Source organism: Dendroctonus ponderosae, unplaced genomic scaffold (assembly GCF_020466585.1).
Source record: "Dendroctonus ponderosae isolate FM_Combo_2020 unplaced genomic scaffold, Dpon_F_20191213v2 Dpon_F_20191213_2, whole genome shotgun sequence".
NCBI lineage: Eukaryota > Metazoa > Arthropoda > Insecta > Coleoptera > Curculionidae > Dendroctonus > Dendroctonus ponderosae.
The window spans coordinates 15,600,632-15,622,736 of record NW_026018165.1 but is presented as its reverse complement, the minus strand read 5'-3'; the positions used below and the strand labels follow the sequence as shown (position 1 = coordinate 15,622,736).

The following is a 22,105-nucleotide window of genomic DNA, read 5'->3' as shown; positions in this document are numbered from 1 at the left end:
GAATTTGTTTTTTGCTTTACTTTCTTCTCAAAAACGCTCTATTGTAATTTCACTTAAAACTACTGACGATTTGGAGGTCCTGAAATGGAGGCGAAAAATTGCAACATAAATTTAAAGCTTTGTAAAAACTTTACAAAAACTTTTTTCAGCGTCGAATTCGGAACAAAAACGAAAATAAATTCCTCCCGTTTTCAGCCAAAAATTACAACATTTTGCTAGAAAATTCGCCTCATTCATCGGTTTGCAGGGAAATTCAGAAAACCCATTTCTGCTTCGAATTTAGCACAAAAGCCAAATGATTTTATTCAGTTTTTTACCGAAAGTAATTAGGATTATCTTGAAGAAACGACCAGAGAGCAAAAGTTTACAAAAAAATATTTGAAAAATTCGCCGCTTTCATTGCTCTGAAGATTTTTCAAGTTCCTTTGAATTTTCAGGTCTATTCAGTTTTAGCAAAGTTTCTATTAAGCAATCCTTTCTACGCAAAAAATTGCATAATTTTTCAGTTTTACTTAATATACTGACAATTTTCAGGTATTTTCTGTGAAAAATTATAAGATACATTTTATTGGGGCACTTTCCTCTTTAACCGCTTTGCAAAAATGTTTGAAAAACTTTTTGCAGGTTCGAATTATGGAATTATGGAATTTTTCTGAAAATATTTCCCCGAACTCAAAAAGCGAAAGTTTATCTCGTGATCATTTATTTGCAAAACTCTTAGAAACTGAGGTTTATTCACTTCTTCACTGTCTCTAAACAGAAAAACCTCGTTTTTTCCTAACGTTTTACTGTAAAATGCTGGCAAATCGTATATTTTATGCAAAAAATTGAGAGATTGATTTTACAAGAAAACTCGTCGACTTTCTTTGGACTCAGTTCTGTTGCTGGGAAAATCTAGATTACTTTTTTTTAGTTGTTTGAACAAAGTAGTAAAAAGTTACCCAGAAAAAATGTTGAAGAACTTTTTTTTAGATGTAAAAGTTCCCGTCTCGGGTCTCGTAGAGCTTTAATAAATTATTTGTAGCTCATTAACCGATGAGTTATAACTCGTTAACTCAGAGAGCGGCAACAATTCAATAGCGCAAGTCAACTCAGTGTTACCCAGGCCTATGCGGCATAAGTTAAGGTTGGTAGCACACATTGATTGAAAACCTGAGTTTTGAGGTGTTTTGTCTTTAATACGTTACTGTGTCTGTATATGCTGTCCATCGAAGTTCCTTCTGTTTATTCCATCCCATTTCGTATCTCGCATTTTGTAGAATACTGTCTTCTACTCCAAAAGTTCCTACGTTAAGTGTCGCTTAATTTAGTAGTACTTTTCCTATCGAGTCTTCGGCTCCCCCAGAATTTTTCAAGGGGTGGGATTGTAGACATCTTTTCCTACCCATCTGGGGTCTATCCAGATTTGTTTTGCTACTCTCTTTTGCAATAGATGCAAAACTACGTAGTTTTGCATCTATTGCTCTTCTGCAATTGTGTGTAAGTACTGGTAATGTGTAACTGTTGCTGTATTTAAATCGCAATATGTCAAACTATTAGGTGTAAAATATTTTTTTTACTATTTAGCCGACATGCTTCCACTGATCTAGATCTCTGGCTTCCATGATTTGTTAATTTCAAATGGTAACGTATGATATTTTAATAAGAAAAAGGCTTCCCAGTAGTATCGTTTCATATTTGCTTATGCAGCTTGAGTGCTATTTTATTTTACCTTTGTCTCATTATTTTCCTTCGACGGTCTTTGCTAGCCACCAATTGCACAATACCAGTATCTTATGGCATTGAATATACTATACATATAGTTATACAGGGTGGGGAAATGCTTTAATCTAAAAAAATAATTGATGAACTATGAGAAAATGGTATTCACAGTCTACAAACACGTTTTCAGTAGTGTAGGAACTCTGAAAGAAAATTTTTGAGCAATAAGAAAACTTATGTTTTATAAATGAATCATAGGCTTAGAAATAATATATTTTTTCTGGTTCAATATTTTCATTTTTTTGCCCAGGATAGATGTAATATGAAAGAAAATGTAAAAACATATTAGTGGTTGAACGACAGCGCGCGATGCGTTCTGCATGCTCTAAAACTAAGAAATGTAAAAAATAACTTAATTCCGCATATTCCATATTACCCCGTTAACAGGCGTTTAGTAATTAAAATTTGTGAAAATCGTTGTTATTTGTAATTTAGAAAAAAATAACAATCTTTTTCACAAATTTGCTTACAAAGCGTTCTGTATGACACGGAATTAACTCATTTTTGTATATCTGAACGTTCAAATAAGCACCACTAGCTCGTGAAATGTGATTCAAATATTTTTTGTTCATTCCACTTTTTTACATCTTTCCTGGCTCAGACTGTATTTGTTTATATAATGTTCCGAAAATTGTATTGCTTACCATCCTTAGAGTTCCTTCTTGCTTCCTAATTTTAGGCGAACGATTTTTTTAGACAAGACACTGTAGTGATTGTAGAAGATTGTAGAAAAAGAGCTCTGGAAGATATTATAGAAGAAGACAGCGACCTTAGCGAGAACAATAGTCTAGATGAAGATTGCAATAGTAGTTTAAGATAGTAGTGTAAGCTAAAGGTAGTTTAGACTTGATTGTATTTTTTCGTAATATGTAGATTTGGTCAATCACTTGTGTGTACAATGGGTCAAATTTATTTCCGGGTTATTTCAAAAACCGCATTTTGCGATTCAAAAATCGCAATAAATGAGGAATCAATCACTAAAATACTGAATCAATTACTGAACAAATTAAAATTAAATTAGAAGAAACCGTACGAGGTACAACAAATTTGGAAATGTGTGAACACAAGTTGGTAGATCACATGCTACTCATGAACCGGATGCTCCAAAATTGGCATCATCTAGGAGTTGTATACAACATATTCGTTGTCTTTTGCAATTTTTATTCTGCCTTCTACTTTTGTTTTATTCACCATGTTTACCTTGACTTAAACTTCGCATTTGTCTGAAAAAACACACGAAAAAATCAGCGTAATGTTTGTCGATTTTGCAACTCTTAAAAAAACGCGCGTATCTAAAAGTTCTTGAAATCAAGGCTTTTTGAGAAAACTACCAACATTTCCTTATCGATGGTTTCTTTTCTAAAAAGGCTTTTTAGTTCTCTACGGAACGATGTAAAAATTAACGTTTTCACTCATTTTGCTTCCGAGAAATGATCAAAAACGGGACGAAAAACATTAAATGTTGGCACAATCTTGCACCTTGTGTCTGATATTCAAATTTCGCTCTCTGTGTCAAAACTACTCAAATTTCCTCACTCATGTTGTTATGACTGAATTGAATTATAAATAATCTATCCAACGATGCCAAAACAAATTCTGTGGCTCAAATGGTATAAAAAAATTGATAAATTTAACCCAAATACAATCAAGATCAATTACGCTATTAAACAATATTACAAAATCTTTCTATTACCATATGCGATATGTGTCAAAATCACTATTAATTAATTTGTAACGATTTGTAGTTCTATGTTTCAATCTAATAACGTTTAAATGTCCACAATCAACTGAAAGTTGCAGCCAAAGTATGATAGAATGTCAACTTGTAGCAAACCCTCTAGTCAACTATAGTGCGCTTAATTACAATTGTATTTAGTGAAATTGGAAACATATTTTTGTATACGGAACAAATTCACGAATATTGACTGAAATATTCCTAGATTAAGATGACTTTAACTATGCAAAACTATTAGGTACAATGATCTTATACAATGTCTTCATTTCAAAACGAGCGTAGTAAGAGTACTGGTAGAGTAAGCAAGTAATTGCCAATTGCCGAAATTTACGTATTCAAAAACACGTCTATATATAAGGCGGAACATTCAAATCAATATTTTAAATAGGTATACTTTGCGCTCATCCACTTCATCATAAGAATTATAAATGGCACCACCTCTCAAGTGATACTAAATATTCAGGAGCGTTACAGGGTGACCAGGTTAAATCTAATTAATTTTAATAGGTGAAAGAGCATAGCCAATAAAACATAATTTCATTAAAAGACGTTACGCGCAGATGTTCCTTAACAAAAGTAACGGCTGTTAAATATTGAAAAAGTTTTATTTTTATAATAATTTTCCATCCATTAATTTTCATAAAATCTTGTACACATGGTACTGTAATAAATGGTGCAACTGATATAAATAAGTAATTGCAAAAAATACTAATTTAAACAGTTTGTTTGTTCAAAAGCAGTGGCGTATTAACTGGGGAACTTCTCTCTTTTTTGGTCCAACATAAATATTTTATAATAATTAAAACCTTTTTAAATTTGTTGAGTGATTACTTTAAATGTAAATAATTACCTTTGGATTGATAGACTGCAAATTATGTTTACCAGCTTTCTGTAAGCTGGCGCCCCGTCCTCCATTTTCTACCCATTAATCCTAAGAAAAACACCCTATATTTGAACAGCCAATATCGATCTACTCCGAATTAAGAACTTAAATCTTTTTTCAGTTAGCAGATACCGGGTAATCAACCGTCATTTTGCCTTTTGGCACCAAATCCAAATCATCTTGTATAAGCTGTCAATGAACAAAGAACTGAGGACGTATTTTGTTCACTTTCCGTACCAAACTGCATATTTATTATCTTAAAATTTATTTATCATTTTAAAATATTTACAGGTTTCATCAAAAAAGAGGAAAGCACCCCCATTTTAGCGCCCCACTAATGTGAAACGTAGGCTTACCTGGCTTTTATTACAGTACGATGTGTACAAGATTTGATGACAATTAAATGAATGGTTTTAAAACGGTCATAAAAAACTTTATTTAAAACTTATACACTCTCTGCTAGGAAACATCTGCCAGTAAAGTTTTTAAATTAAAAGTTTACTTAATTCTGATTCTTAACTCTTTCACCTGGCAAAACTAATAATGTTTAAAAGCGGCTTGAAATTCTGCACGATTTCGCTGCAGACCCAAATTGATCAATTGCAAAATTGTATCTTAGCGGTTTTAGAAAACACAATCTTCTTTCTTATAAAATCCAAATTTTTGAAGCAGTTAACGAATAGCGAATTGAAAATCAAATTTAATTATGCGAAATAAAGTAAATTATGATTGAATGTTTTTTTGCTGAAAACATAATAAACGAAAACGTGTTCGATCTTTACATTTTGGGTGTGTCTGAGCATGAGAATTCTCTTTAACTGGATCTCCTTGAGTCATTAGAGATATATGGAACACATATTGGGGCTATGCAACTAATAGTGCCTGCCACTGATAAAGTTTGTGCCTACCGTTATTTATGTACTCTTTACACTTGGCTCAATTGTATTCTTATTTAACTTAGGTTGATTCGTGACACCTTCGAGTATCCACGAGTTCTCAAACATGAGGACTCTTCACATACTCCTTTGATCAAGCACTTTTAAAATCAAATATATCCAAGATACAGTTTTACATGATTCATTTAACGCCGACAAAGAAATAGTAGATGATAAACATTGGCAAATTTTATAGGCTGCAAATTAACATAAAATTCCCAACAAGGACATTTTGCCAGTTCCGCAATAGTGCCTRGTACTAACTCAGTTACGGCCTGGAATTATTAGTGAACGGACACTAAACCTATTCTTCTAAATATCAGTAATACTTGACAGGTAGCGTCATTTAAAATTATTATAATGAGTTTGACGTGAATCTGTTCAAAATTTTGCATTGATTGTTTGCCCTTTATATCTCATTTTGTACTCTCAATAATTAAGTTGTGTCGTTTTGAAATGCACCGTTTCACTTCGAGTAAACCTTACAATATTTTACAATTTATTGTGTTTGTTAGAATTTTATTTTTGAGCTACGTGCAAATAATGCATGTAAATGTTTTTAATGTAACCGTTTTTCTAATTACATCATTGGCGAAAATAAGTTTCTTAGAATTACAGGCCGAATATCATTAAAAGATTTTAGTCAATTACCAAAGCCTCAATCTAATATAAGGGAAATTGTCAGCTGATCTGCTAGTAATAATTATGTGATAATTGAAGTTTCTGTAGGAAAGCTAATCTAATAGCTGTGTAGCCAATTCGTAACAATTGAAGTTTGCAATGTTATGTTCCATTTAGATTTTAGTGTTAGAATAATATTTTGCCAATAAATATATATTGACATCATAGGTCGGCATTAGTATGCTGAAAAATTATTTTGTTTTTAGTTTAAAACTTCCAGTAAACAAAATACAGAGATTCCGCTGTGTTATCTTTTGTTTAACTGGTCAATTTATACATTCTCATGCTTTCTGAGTAATTTGGATCTTTAATCCTTTGTTTGCGAAGAAAATCTCACGTAAAAAGGTTGTGCGATCAACATTTCATTATTGTGCTCTGCCAATTAAATTTTTGTTTCCCTCAAGATATTGATTTTAATTTGGCTTCTTTATACAGTTACATGCGTAAAAAAATAGACAGAGGTTGATAACTTTAATCTTTCAATAACATTTGCTTCGGCTGCCTGGAATTTAAAAAAAAGTCTAAATAAATATTGTGCGGAAAATGTCACCGATCCCAAAAAAATATATATTTCTCGAATGGCACAAGATAAGTAAGACGATCAAAGATCCAAATTACTCAGAAAACATGATGCTTTAACACCGTACACTTTTTTCTGTCTGAGTTTGATGACACTAATCAAACATCCTTTACCAAATGTTTATTACATTGTTTTACAAGCTGTCCAAGAATAGAGATATGGTTTGATAAAAAAATTTTAAAATCTGATTATCGAGTGTAAAATTATTGACGGTTAAAAGATAGAATGTTGCCTTTATTGAAGGCTCTTGCAAAGGTCCACGGGTAATCAGCTCAAGTCCAGAACTTTCTTCATCAATTTCTTGGTTTCTACTTTTTCGAAAGGGCATGCACATTTGACGGTGGAATATTCATTTCCATGTTGATTTGTTCTTCTACTTTTTTACCATTTTTCGTTCTCGTTTCTTAGAGGCCGTACAGATGTGTAGGGTTCATTTAGTCCTTCGGTGGCCTCTCACAAGCTTTTTTATCATTAGTTTCTTCAAATCCTCTGTGACCCCTATTCAGAATTGCTTTGGCTTTTACTGTTCTATTTATCTGCTAGCGCTTTCAAAGTTGTCCTTTTTAATAATTTTGTTTCGCGTTTTCGGCGCGCCTTCAGCGGGTTTTATAGTTATAATAACTTATTCATATATTTTATTTTCTGGTTAACTTTCTCAGCCTATTAAACTTTAAATAAAAATTAGAAAACATGTACTTCTCGGCTGGATCAACTTCCATCAACAGCCACTTTTATAATCAGCAGGTGAGAACTTGGAAAAATCGACGAATCACGACATTAATGTCACTGTGTGAACGAGCTTTAACTCCGTCTTCCTGTCGCAATAAAATATTTTATTAATGACAAGAATGACAGTAATGTTATTTAAAGCTTTCAAATCAGGTTTGTTATAAAGTTATCAAATAATATACCTACCTTAAAAGTAAAGACAAGTTTTGTTTATAACTTTATTACGTACAAGAATCTATATGTAACATACCAATATGCAAAATTCAATTGATTAACCATAAAATTAGATTTGATAACTATACACTAGTAACTCATTGTAAATTGTAACTATTTTGTTTTTAGCTGGTCCAGAAGAAAAGTCTTATTTTATGATACTGAAAATCAGAAAAGGATAACTTTGTTACGTCCATAACAGAAAAATATGTTTAGTCTTAATAAAACACTTGGCAAGTATATACGTGTTTTTATGTCAACTATTTCCCAGATTTATAAAGTGCAGGGAAATCCACGATACAGTGTATCCGTAAATGAGGCAAAAACATCCAAGGAGTGATTCTGTAATGATAAATGCCTATCTGAAGCCATCAAAAACTTTAAAATATAACGGAATTGAATTTAGGATTTTAAAATAATTTTTAGACCATGTTTCCTTTGCCTTAACACATTATTTGCAAATTTGCCGTACTCTCCGCAATTGTTGCTCAGTATAAACGATTAAAATTTAACATTCACCCCTTAAGTTCCAAAGTGACAAAATCAACATTCACTCTTTATGAAAATGTCTCAATTTCGTATCAATGAGCTACTATTATATTGATACACTGCAACATATTCTTCAAAGACGTTTTTCTGGAAAATTAGTACATTTTTCAAGGAGAAGAAATCAAGAAAAAGTTATAGTTTTCCACACACCAATGGCGATTCTCAGCTTTGGGCATTAGATAATAGATTAAAATTTATTCTTACCAGCATTCAGCAAGCTGGCGCCCTATCCTCCATTTTCTAACCGTTAATCTTCAAAAAACTCAAACTACATTAGAACAAAGAACAAAGATTCGAGTTACTATTAAAGTGAATTTAATCTGTCAAAGTCAAGTCTCAACTGTCACTCGACAGCGAGTAATTTGACGTTTCTCAGCGTCACTCTCGCGGATTTCACTTTCTATTTTTCCATAGTACCGGTACCGGAAAGCAACAGGTTTTTACATAAATTTAATTAAGCAGATGGTCTTGAAAAGCATTGTTGCCATCCTTCTGATATCGTTTTTTGCAAATTTCTGAGTTTTTAATAACAATTAGTGTACAACACTATAATAGAAAGTATTTATCAATGATATTTACGTTGCTTACTTGCCTTTGCAATATGTTATTTGTAAATAAAGGGTTCCATTATTATTATAGTTATAGCGCGCGTTGAAGCACCATGCGATTGAAAGTTCTACTTGAATCGAAACACCGCAGATGTTAGTGGGTGAGATATAGCTGGCGTTTCGGTTGGAGCTGCTACTTGAGAAGTGGCGGATAGAGTTCGCCACATAGTAATATATTCTTTGGCATCATCGCAAAAACTATGCTCTACCGTGGGATACCAAAAAGCGATTGGCAGCCATGTTGTTCAGGTCAATAAAGTAGTGATTTTTGTTTTACGGGTGTGGCAAGTGGCAACCGACAGATGTCAAATTAAATCTATTGTGGGTGTTACGTTTTTCGTTTGGCCATTTGTCAGCGAATCCAATATTACAAAGTTACTTGAAAAACTGATTAATTTTAGGAGTTCTATGAGAAGATGAGCGAGTACATCGATATCAACAAATGTTTATGCTGAAATTGGAAGGTAACGCTTCTACCTCCGCTTATTGTAATCAATGTTTTGATGCCCTATTCACATTTTGCAATAAGGCTTGACATTTAAATTTTGTAAAAGATTACGGCATTGCAAAAAAGCTATATTGCCATGAAGAAACTTTCAGTGTTAGTGAGTCAGGCTTTAAACTATAGTTACCGTTGATGAAATTGGGAATAAACGGATCAGTTATAGATTTACTGCACCCTTAAGAAAGTCATAATATTGACTTTTTAGTTCGGTTGTGAAAGTGTCGAGAATATAGTTAAATTAGAGATGAAGTCGATATAAATCGGTATGGTTGAGAAAGGAATTACACTTTGAGTTGCCTTACACTACTTACTGTCGATATCAAAACGGGAGACTAAAAACTAAGACAAAATATAATCAACGAAATGATAATGAGGTAATTTTATATATGTACTTACAAAATCCAGTTAGGTACACACGTCGATCAACGCTCCTATTAAAGCACAGGTTAAGATCCCCAAAAATATGTAACTTAGGTGTTATCATTTTTTTTGATAAAGAGACTCCATATGTAGGTATGTATCATACATAAAACCTGCTTTACTATAGCCGAAGTTCTCTATAAATAATAGAAAAACTGTACTTTTATACTACAGTAATGCATGAAGAGTTCGGACGCCTATTTGTGTAAAATGACATCCTTAATATGAAAACCTGAATTTTGTTGTCCGAATCATAAAGAAAATAAAATGAAAACAGTTCAAAATCAAAATAGAAGATTTATATCGAATAGGCCTAGAATTTGCGCATAATTCGAATATGCAATAAAAAGTACCCCATTCCATTAAAAAAAAGGAAGTTTGAAGATGAGTCACCCTACCCTGTATCAATTGCTATGATTTTAAAACAAAATAGACGCTAATATCTACAACTTTTCTATTAAATATTTTTCCCTAAATTTCAAATGAAAAAACAAAAAAAGAAAAGAGGTCAAACTAGATGTAGAAAAATCAATCAATAACTCTGTACATATTTACATATCTATAAACCGAAAGTGTTCGAATTATAAATATCATAAAAATACAACCAGATCTTTTAGTGTAAAAGGCGATAGTGACAAAAAGTTGCCAGTTTCGGTAATTTATCAGCATACATCATCTTTGATTGATTGAACAGTATCCACGACATCTTTAGACTCTAGTTTGTGTCATCATCATCATTTTCTTTCATATTGGTGACTCAAAAATACGAAAAACGGTTTTAGAAATTCCAAATTCTGTAGTAACTTACAATGATTTCATCATTTATTAATAACTCGGGTGACACAACATTAATTATCACCAACCTCAGCAAAATTATTGTGTTTAGTTTTGCTTTTTTAAATTAAACAGTTTTTATTACCTTTCGTGACTACTGCTAAGCTCGATGAATGGAGTGCATGACATCTAAAAAGGGCATTGAAAAATATCTTCCACTGTTTAATGTTTCCAACATTTTTATCAGCATCATTAGTTTTTTATATTTGAAACTTTTAGGTTGGCCGATCTTCTTATAATTCTTCCAACGGTCAAGCTAGACATTGTTAAACCACTCACCGCTAAAATTTATCCGCAGTAGACTCCCAACACTTTTTTCCTAAAATGATTTTAATGTTTTTAAAGCGATCAATTATACTTCTTAAACATCAAATTTTTTTTCTTTCTCAATTAATTTTACTGGCATTTTCGTGAAGAATGTGATTACTTAGTGGATGCCATTCCTGTTTCATAGTCAATCTGCACCGATTCGCCGTGATGTCGCCATGATAGATGAACACAGAAGCATTGTTGCCAAGGTTTAGTTAAAGAAAGTTAGTCAACAACGAAAAGTCGCCCAAAACTTGGCGGTGCTAACTTTTACGGCCCATTTTGGCGCATATCGCATTTCAACATTTGAGTCGCATTTTCACAAATTTGATTTTCACCTAATTTGCGATTTGTCGCCCAACTTGGCAGCACATAAATTACAAATTTCAAGTAAACTTTAAATTTGGACAAAAGTTGCCGATAAGCCTACGTAATTCATTAAAAAAGCATGTCGGTTACTTTTTAATGAAAATACTTTACAGTGACAATGAGACGTTCAACACTTGGCGTAAAATAAAACAAATGAATACTAAAGAAAAGTGCTTATTTATGGTCACGGCTTCTGGTCGGAAAATGGCAGTTTTTGATTAATTCGAATAAAACGGAATTTGTTTGATATTTATGATACAAATAGGCATGCCAACGAAACATATGATAATAAGTTTATTCCAATACTCATTAAGTCATTATGACTATGAACAAATTGATTCTAGTATTATGTCAGACTTTGTTCACCAATATGTTTTACACCACCAATCTCTAAAATAGCTGATTTTACTTCATGGGGTTCATAAGTGCTACTTTTTCAGATTAGTGTTGATGAAACCAATGACAAACGAACAGTTTAATGATAGATAACTTCCCGTGAAGATGCCTCTACCTAAGCGTGTTATTGAACCCGTTCACATTACGCGTGGAACCCTTCCTGAAGATTTACCACTTCCTTCTGAACTAGAAGGCGTTACAAATGGAACTTTAGCAAATACAGTTAGACAGCTATCTTCATTGTCCAGGTGAGTGGAAGACTCAATAACACGTACTGATATGCTCAGTAGCTATTAGTGTTTGCCGATGTATTCGAGATACTGAATTAAACAAATATTATTCTTTTGACTTTTTCTGAATTCTCACTGGCTCATAAAATCTCATGATATAATTAGTTGCTAAAGAGTGACAAGTGATTTTTGCGGACACCCTGCATATAATATAAAGTTTCAAATTTATGGATTCTGTTTAAGCATAATTCATAATTCGTACTGCATATCAATGTTTGCGTAAAAGTTCTATAATATATTTTAATTTCAGACATGCTGAAGATCTATTTGGTGAACTAGCTCGTGATGCTCAACAACTGAATGATCGGTCAAATTCTCTGCAAGCTAGAATTGACCGATTGGCAGTAAAAGTTACTCAACTTGACAGCACAGTAGAAGAAGTCAGTTTGCAGGATATTCATATGAGAAAAGCTTTTAAAAGTTCCACCATTTTTGACCAGCAGGTAAACACATAGTTTGTATTTTGTGACTACACTTATTTATTGATTTATTATTGTAGATATTCTCACGTGCTACAATGCCTACTGCTATGCAAGAAACATATAATTCCTGTGACCGACCACCGCCGCTGGACAAACTCAATTGCTACAGAGACGATGGTAAAGACGGCCTCAAATTTTACACTGATCCTAACTACTTTTTTGAGTTATGGAGAGCGGAAATGCTAAATGACACTGAGAAGGCTATTCACGATAAAGGAAGAAATAAGTGTGTTAATTCAAAATCTAAAGTCGTTCTAGAGTATTTTTTTCATTACTTTATTATAGAGGGCATAGAACTGCTCGAGGAACAGCTGACGGTGGTCAAGGAGGCAGAGGACACAAAAAGAGAGTAAGGCAACCCCATAATACCAGAGAAAAACATAAACAAATTGCAACTGAGCATGGGGAATACATTATGCCACAGAACACAATTTATAGGTAAGCAAGATTATTTATGCTCAACACTCTTTAAATTATATAACTTAAGCTGTATTAAAAACTTTCTCTTGGAATATTTGTATTGTATTTGTTTTGTTGATCATTAAATTAACTAAGAAACGTATACTCAAAAAATTTATTTTATTATTTGGTTTTGATTTTTAATATTGTGTTTCATTAATATTGATTTTTTCTTAGAACCCCACAACAAGTAAGCAACCATTATCAGCACGAAGTAGATGGTTTCCCTCCTGACCAAGAACAGTTAGTTCGCCGACCTAATTCCATAGAGATTCGACGATCGTATCAAAGAGAACAAGAAGTATCCGATGTGTTGAGCCCACCTTCTCTCTATCAGAATAACAGCCGCGTTCTTAATTACGAGGATCATAACCCTTATCAACATGGAATGTACGGACAGGGGCCTCTGAGGTATGCACTAGTCGGTTTTTACTATTTTTTAGTTCACTTATTCTGTCTTGCAACTCTTAAACTACTATTTTTGTAAACTGCCTTTCTTATATGAGCCCACAGAAAAAGTCAAGTGGTGTCAAATCGGGAGACCGAGTTGGCCATTCAATTGTCCCCTGCGACAAAATTTATCAGGAAATGTTTCATGAAGATATATTCGTACTTCGCATCGAAATCCCATATAGTATCATCGTTAATATTCTAATACGCTCAGTTTCACTTAAACGTGCCATTTTAAAGCTCAAATATATATATATAGCTATATAAAACGAATTTTTGACACTCCAGTCAATTATGTATACTGTTTAGGACAAAAGAATGATTTGGCGTTGTTATAGTGATCTAAACTTTCTAAGATTACTTGATGAGCAGTGTTTTTATATAGTTTATTAATCATTTGGCGCATTACATCAAAACATCATTTTCAGAACTCGATATCTCCAAAACGGTTAAATTTAATCATGTAATGTATTAGGGGATTTTTGTTTAGAACGTGGAGAAGAATTTACTTATTGAATAAAATGCAGAGTGTTCCATTAGAAAAAAGGTAACATTGCGTTCTGTGCCTTTTTGACTCATTCTATATAAAAGTGTGTATCCATACATAAAAGCGACCTTGGATAATGTTCTCGAATGTGTAACTGTGGTTTTGTTTATGGGTATTAAGAGTATTAATTCGTAATGCCTTTTGTGCTCAAAATTGTATAAGGTTTTCTTCACTGCTTTTAGCTATTTCTTCATCGAGTCGAAACCTTTTGTTGTTTTTAGTTCAGAATCACTCTATGCTGGCGGTACCCCAACGCGATCCAAATCTCGACCTAGTCAGCCACCACCAGCGCCGCCTTCAAATCAAAGTACTCCCACGGCAGGAACGCCAACTAGATCACGGGGCTTCTCTTCAGCCCGAGATCAATTACCTCCACCACCGCCTCCACCTGAAGCCACGTCACCACCACCAAATGGATTGCCACCACATATGATGCAGGTATGGTGTGTTTATTAAATGTAAATGCACTGCACAAAATAGGTTTATTATTAAAGTTCGTGAAATGCTAACCATTTTTAAGGTATGTACCATGGACGCATCTTATATTGCTGTATTGTTTTCAGCAACGAATGCCTGAGAGCCCTCACCGTTCGTCTGTCTCAACGCCAGAGCCTCCCCTTACATCTCCACCAAGCAATCACATCCAAGACTTGCCGCCTCCGCCTCCCGTTCCTACCGAACAAGTTTTACCTACGAGGCAAACTTCGCCTCCTAAGCAAAATAACAACTCTATGAACCTGAATTCTGGAGTTGCCAGTCCGCATCTTTCAGTCGTTGCTGCACCTCCGCCACCACCACCGCCACCTATGCCGATGAATAGTGTGCAGGCTCCCCCTGGAGGTCTGGTGATGAATGGCGAGTTAATCAGGGCTTTGTCGAGTCTCCCGAAACTGACTCCCGTCAAAGATCGTGTTTTAGGGAAATTAGCGCCTCCGTTAGCTGATCCACGGAACGATTTATTAAAGGTAAGAACTACACCTATGTGTTTAGTATTTTAAGAAGAGTATGGGAGCTGTTACAATTTACGTAATATCAATACATACGTCCAGATAGCATCTTTTTGTTTGAGATCCTAAAACAATATGAATAGGTTCGACTTTCAATAGATTTTATACCCAAATTACACCACTGTGAACAGAGTTTTTTATATAAATATTATATTATATAGTAAAATTCTTTTCAGGCTATCAGAGATGGAATAAAGTTGCGCAAGGTCGAAAAAAGTGAACAGCGCCAAGAAGTGGACCGAGGAGTGAATGGGCTTCACGATGTCGCCAGTATTTTGGCCAGACGAGTTGCGGTCGAGTTCAGCGATTCTGAGTCAGGAAGTGATAGTGAATGTGACTCAGAGGGATGGGGTGAAAATGAAACTTCCGCGTGACATCTAAGAAAACCAAGTGAGGTTAGCCAACAGGCTTATTGAACTGAAGAATCGTTATGTAAGTATGAATGTTGTGTGCAACAGTGTCTATATTTTACTTCAGCTGGAATTTCTGGCTACATATTCGCTAAGATGATCAAATCCATTCGTGTTTCGACAAAACAAATATTCTAGTGCGAAAAGCCAGATTTTACAAAATTAATTAAATTATTCGTGTATCTATGGATTATGATCTTGGACTGGAAATTTTCAGTTCGTCGTATTCATGTACTATAACCCTTATTCCTAATTGCACTTTTAATTCTGTACAATCATGTTAATAAATATTTATGGTCCACGGAGCAAAATGAATAATTATTTTCAATTATAAGCAACCTCCATTATTTACGTAGTCGACTATTTTTCTTGTAATTAAAAGCTCAGTATGATTATTGCAACTAAAATCCGCTTTAAGTAAAATTGATGTTAGTTAGCTAAATGTGTTTCGGGTCCTTTGTTCTTTATCATCTATTACTGTGCGTGTCTAGATTCAATTGATTCGTTTTCAAAATTTAATCTAAAACAATTACGATATCTCCTAACTCAATCGGTATAGACATATTTTAATCTTGCACAATTTTATTTCAAAAATTCTGTTCAAATATACAGGATGTATAAATATGTTCATCTAAAAATATACAGAATGATTCATTGATAATGTGAAATCCATTCAAGATGCCGCAAGTTAAATGATGACTGGGCGTAAACATCCTTCTTACGAAAGTTAATTGCTTTGCACACCCAGGATATTTACTTTTTTGTTCGGAAAGTAGATTTTACTATTTCTAAAAGCATGTATGTTCGGTTAAAGTATAAATTCGCCCAAGTACGGTTTAGTAAGGAAAATAAGTAATTGTGCCTTATGTGTGTTTTATTACAAATTGAATTAAGTCCTAGTGGTACCGACGCTCTTAGCACACTCATATCGATATGTTCTGCTGGTTGAACAATCAGTTTTGGTACCGCATTCTTTGGGTTAGTTTGGGTCTAAATTTTAAAGAGTCGTGCTTTTGATTTAGAGGCGCACAAGGTAAAAATAAATGCTTATTCAGAGTTGTACAACTGAACCATTGTATTTAGTCAGAGATCAAATACAGTGGAAATTGAAACTGTTTCGGTACCCTCAAATGTCTAAAGTTTAAATAAGTTACTGCAAATCTGATGAAATACTTGCATATGTAAAAGACGCTTTAATGTTAAGTAGTATAATTCCAAATAGTGTATGCCAAATCTACAGTATTAAATTTCTCATAATAATGGTAACAGCTTTTTTAAATAATTTATTGTACATAATGTACGACTATTCCCTATTTAACCTTTTTGTACAGCCTGGTATTTTAATTTACATATTATATGTGGGGAACACTGTTTTTGTTCTAAGCGTTGCAGATTTATCTTGTATAGACCATTAAGTAACGTGTACTATTGAAAAATAATCTTCTAATAATTTGATTGTGTAATTTTCTTAAATACATGTAATGGTAATAAAGTATCGTAATAAAAGTAAAATTATGATACAATGTGTTGAACTTACTTTTATGAATTTCATCAGCTTAGTTACATTAATTTTCCCAAAAGATAGACTATCTAGGCACTTTTTTATTATTTTGACCTAAGGAGAGAAATATAACTTCTCACTAAAGAAATGGAATAATAATGGTGGTCAATAGTTCAAAAAATGCTTTATACGGTTTCCTACGTTTAATTTGTGTTCGCTATATGTTTGTCGGAAATGGGGCTCACTGCTATTGAGCACTTTAGTTAAAGTACTTAAAGATTAAATGACACGATAATTTCCTTAATTGTTTGGAATTTGCTTTACTAATTTCAACCGACACCATGGCTCAATCAGATTCTGCTTATTGGACAAATTCACAGAGACAATGAAAATGTGTCCGGAATGTAAGTTTTATCAAAATATGTTTTAGAACAAATTGGCAATTCTTAGTGTTGTTAAATTTTGTAAAGTTTTTAAATTGGCTCTTACCAGAACACGTCGCCCCTTTCCTGCCGATATACATTTTTTGGCTAAACTAGATTCAACTCGAAGTGAGCATCTAACGAATTACTCAGTACTGAAAACTACCTCAAAAAAGGCAAAAGAATCTGCCATGAATAAATAATTGAGCAAATTACGCATCAAAATCTCAGTTGATAATTATTTTTATATACAGGGTGATTCAAAAGTGGCGTCATTCCTTTGGAGGTGTTGTCTGGCGGTGTTTTAGGAGTACAGAAAAAATAGTGAAAAAATTAATTGTTATTAAAAACTGAGAAATTTGCAAAAAACTATATTAGAAAAACGGCAACAATGTTTTTCAAGGTAATGTGCCGAATTAACTTGATACATATCTGAAAGATGTGGTGCAAAAAGACATAGTACCTAAAACATTTTAACTGATATAAATTGTTTTATTCAAAATTATTCTTAGAAACTGATTGTACAAAGTTATGATGATGCAGCCGGGATTATCATTAATTATAAATGTATTTTTTGCTTATAACATACATTGTTATGTTCATCAGTTAAATTCAATTGTCTTTTTTTTGACTCGGAAGTAACTTGGATAAACTTTTACAGTGGAATAAGCGCTCAATGTTTTTCTAAACGGCCCCAAAGAGTTGTAAATAATTTACATGTATTATATGCTCAAAATAAAAAAAACTTATGCTCAAAATAATAAATATTCTTATTTTCATTTTACTTAAATGGATAAAAATCTAGCGTTTTTTATGTGTTCTACCCATATACTTTTACAACGAGTATATGGTTCTACCCACAGAGAAAGTAAAATATTTTATTTTACTTACTTTATGGTTCTACCGCTTTCACAGTTCTTGACCTGGCAACGCTGTTTGAGACACCATGTGCCTTCTTTTTGCAGTACATAACCCTATTCTTAGTGTGATTATTGAAGTAATTTTGTTAAGTGTTTTTTACTGTTCTTTATTTCGAAAATGAAAGCCAGTGGAACAGTTTCGATTAAGCCTAGTGCTGTGAAAAATGCACTTCAAGGTGTAATAAAAGTAGCATCCGAAAATCCACATCTTCAAAAACAATTGTTTCATGAAGATTTTCCACTATTTCTCCAAATAAATGCATTCAAGATTCCTAAGTCTCGAGGGACCAACAAGCAAGTATATCGCATTCCTTTGGCTAATTCTCCGTTAAATTCAGATGCTGATATTTGTCTGATTGTTCCTGATGTGAAAGGTATTCCAAATAAAGAGCATGAAAGACATGTGGAACACTACGAGAAACTATTAGAAGCCAAAGGCGTTACGGGGATCAAGAAGATTATGACTTTTCATGAGTTTAGAACTGAATACGAGACATTTGAGCTGAAGAATCGGTTGGTCGATCTTTACGACCAGTTCTTGGTCGATGGTAAAATCAGTGGAAAGGTCGTTCATAAATGCGGCAGTATTTTCTACAAGAAGCGGAAAGTCCCTATTTCCATCAAGCTTCAAGCAACAAATTTGAAATCAGAATTTGAAAAAGCATTAAAAAGGACATTTTTCCTCCTGAGCTGGAAAAGTGATAGCCATGCTGTCCAAATTGGAAACAGTAAAATGAGTATCAAAAGCTTGACCGAAAATGTGTTTAGCATAGTACAATTTATTGAAAAGGAGTTCCCAGGAAAAATGGACAATGTAAGGAGTTTGAATATTTATGCATATAGAGGCTCAAGTGTACCCATATACATTTCATTGAGTAAGTACTTACTTTTTACATCTTTACTCCTGAATCGAATATATCATTTTAGAAGCTACTTTTTAAGTAAAATAACTAAATTTGATGTCATGATTGTCGGTTATTTAAATTATCAATTTACGGCGATCGATGGAAGTAATGTTAGTCAGAGTAAAGTCCAAACTTAATTTTTTTATTAAATTTCCTGTATTGAGGAAACAAATCTAAAACCTTTTATAGGGACTAGTTCTTTGATTTGGTTTCACTTTAAATACAAAAAGTTTTATTTTATAATTCGATTTGTTATTAATTTTTTAAATAAAGAAGGTGCCGTTTGCCTGTGGTCCGCCAGATAATGACTAGAAGTCGGACACTTTCCGATTGGTTATTTAATTCCACTGATCATGAGTTTAGCGGAAGAATTACAACACACTATCCGCTGTTGGTTTTAAATAATAGCAGAAATAAATGTGCCTTTCTATCTACAGGAAATCCAAATGAAATTCAAGTGCCCGAGTTAGCTATAAAAAAGACTCCAAAGTTGAAGACTGTTCGCGGGGAATTAACCACTTTCAATAATGCCGATGTTGTTGTTAGACCTTCCGGGAAAGTTATTGTAAAACATCTGAAGAACACTACTGAAGTTGTTAAAGAAGTTGAAGATGTTACAACTGAAGAGTCAACTGAAGCAGGTTAGAGAGCATTTTTATTTAATAATTAGAGCATTCCAAATATAAAAATAGCTGATATACAATGTCTGGCATGCAATAAAAACAACCAATACATAAAATTGTTAACGTTTAGAAATGATAAGTGTGTATAGTAATATCCATCAATCTAAAGCGATATCGGATTATTGATATAATTTTGATTACAAGAAATATTTGTTTTAGGATACGAAAAACAGAAGGGCAAGAAGCGAAAGTTATCAGAAATGAAATCGGGAGGAACCAAGAGAAAACAGTCCCCAAAAAAGAAAGTAGTTTAGTGTGTTAAAATGTTACATTTTAACGTATATTTTTGAGCCGAGTTTATGACTAAACGCAGTAAAAAAATATGATTAATCGTTAACAAAAGATAAAGAAAGTTATATTTGTAAGGGATGAAAATAAAGAATAATGCACCTTTAACATTATTTTATTGAATTCAATGTCCCGTTTAAATTAAACATGCTTTCTAACATGGTTTGCATTAATGGGATGACAAGAAAATAATGAGAGCAAACTCGATTTACGAAGATAATTTAATTAGAAAATAAATAATACAATGTTAACAACCAAAATATAAAACTATAAAACGTCAAATATAGTGCAAACAAAATTGAAGAAATCGTACATTTCCTGGGAAAATGTGATTCGATAACATGTAGGAGCAATCGTAATTGCTGAAAAATTATTGACAGATCCTTCAATGCAACAATTGTTATAAGGACGAAGAATGGTCTTCACAATAGAAACAGCAAAAAAGTAATTTCAAAAATTTCAAATCTAACCGGAAGTTTCGAACGTTACTTTTTACGCTCAGTATATTCTGTGCTAGAGCCTTTCTGATAGTACTTATACTTAATATATCAATGTAGGTAGGAATTCTACTGAGTTACTATTTAAAATCTTTCTTATTCAGCTAAAATAGCTTGTATACTGAAAATAATAAACTTGAAAATCTAGGAAAATTTCGTATGATGAAGTAAATATTCAAGATATAATGAAATTAGCATAAATGCGTATTCTGCGTCTCTGGTCTTTGGCGCCTCGCAAACGACCATTTTTTTCAAAGTTTTTAATAATAGTTGTATTAAGTGATATTCTTGTAATCCTCCAAATTTGACTTAAGTACTTGCAGACGATCTAATTAAAGTATTGTCAATAATTATTCCGCAAAAACTTGTAACCTGGAGTATTATATTTCATGAATGTATACGAAACAATAAGTTTTCCAATTTACGGTGATTTGTCTGCAGGATTTCTACCCGAGTATTTCCTACAACTGAAGTGACAGATAATAAAAATTTGCAGGCAGTTTGCCGATTTCACTAAAACCGCAATTATACGAGTTACTTTTCGCAAGAATGTTTGACATTGTTAAAATATCAAATGTACATACATTTAATATCAACTGTACAATGTGACTTATAATATAATTATTAAAAAATTGCAACAATTTTACTAGAGATACATAGTATCGATTTGCAAGCTCAACTTATAATTGCAGGATGTTAAAAGATTAGTCAATTTTCCAGGTTTAATAAGGAATCGTTGATAAATTAATCACCGACGATGTTTGAGAACATATTTAAATTTGGTCCCTGAATAAATGTACATTATCTCACCAGTAGTACAATCGGGTAAATTTAGGTGTTTTCCAATTTATAAGAGTAAGATATAATTTATATCCTATATCTATAATATTAAAACATTAAATTTAACAATTCTGTGTTACGTTGATCTGTTCGGCAATGTCGAAATGGAAAACTGAAGCGCCGACTATGAAAGCCTTCCGACAGACAATCATAGACAACAATAGTTCATGTGTGAATAATGTTTTAACATCCCGAAGTAAATTACATGTGGGTTATAACAGGTAAAAACATCATATAATATGTTCATAATAAAATCCTAATAATTAAAACAACGTAAATTCATGCGTTTTACCAACATTGCTTCAATATGAAGGTTAAATCTTAACCGATTAAAACTATATCTTTAAATGTTATATGTCCGAAAATACGATATAAACAAAATCATATATACAGGATAAGTTTTTTCCATGACTAGTAGAGGGCTCTTGGAAACTACGGCAGATACGAAAAACGTCCAAACTCCCTAAAATTATAACTACAAGTTAAGTAGTCATTTGACATTGGTGTTTACAGTGATCTGATCGTGATTTGTTTTGTTCTAAATAACATTGAAATTGAAACAGATCGAAAAGTGTGTAAGTATGGTTTTATATTAAAAATGTCATCAACTCCATTAAATAATAAGTCTCAACTGTCATTCGACAACGAGTAATTTGACGTTTCGTAGCACCTTCATCGGTAGTTGAATTTGCGAATTTTATTTTTCTAAAATTTGACAGCTGTCAGGAGATGACTGACTGGTAAACTGATTTATGACAGATTTTTTAATGACTTGTAGTTCCGTCAATATTAATCTGACAAATTAAATTAAATAGTTATAGAAAATTGCATTCAAAAGAAAATGGCATCGGAAATTTCTACAAATTAACTGACATTTTTAAAAAAAGAAAATTGTTT

General features: G+C 32.8%; 2 protein-coding genes and 1 long non-coding RNA gene across 4 annotated transcripts in view; 2 read left to right on the top strand and 1 right to left on the bottom strand.

Moving 5' to 3' along the window:
* Positions 1–3,288, top strand: part of LOC109545771 (slowpoke-binding protein) — a 13,740-nt gene extending 10,452 nt beyond the window's left edge. The window contains exon 8 of the mRNA XM_048664306.1: positions 2,458–3,288. Coding sequence (XP_048520263.1) covers positions 2,458–2,581 — 124 coding nt within the window. The 3' untranslated portion in view covers positions 2,582–3,288. The remainder of the gene's footprint in view (positions 1–2,457) is intronic.
* A 3,392-nt stretch (positions 3,289–6,680) lies between these two features.
* Positions 6,681–8,455, bottom strand: LOC125503526. Its single transcript, XR_007280944.1, has 2 exons — positions 8,271–8,455; positions 6,681–7,390 (listed from the first exon to the last, which is right to left on the bottom strand). It is a non-coding gene; the product is annotated as an uncharacterized LOC125503526 (long non-coding RNA).
* A 495-nt stretch (positions 8,456–8,950) lies between these two features.
* LOC109544590 (wiskott-Aldrich syndrome protein family member 3) lies at positions 8,951–19,979 on the top strand. 2 transcript variants are annotated; one of them, XM_019914881.2, is made up of 11 exons: positions 8,951–9,138; positions 11,552–11,755; positions 12,048–12,240; positions 12,297–12,505; positions 12,565–12,717; positions 12,916–13,149; positions 13,957–14,173; positions 14,299–14,700; positions 14,919–18,870; positions 19,338–19,541; positions 19,743–19,979. In XM_019914881.2, the coding sequence occupies exons 2-9, from the start codon at positions 11,613–11,615 to the stop codon at positions 15,114–15,116; spliced, it is 1,749 nt and encodes a 582-aa protein (XP_019770440.1). In that variant the 5' UTR covers positions 8,951–9,138; positions 11,552–11,612; the 3' UTR covers positions 15,117–18,870; positions 19,338–19,541; positions 19,743–19,979. The 2 variants fall into 2 exon arrangements, with proteins under 2 accessions (XP_019770440.1, XP_019770441.1); XM_019914882.2 differs by lacking the exon at positions 8,951–9,138 and adding an exon at positions 9,374–9,553.
* Positions 19,980–22,105: the final 2,126 nt, after the last annotated feature.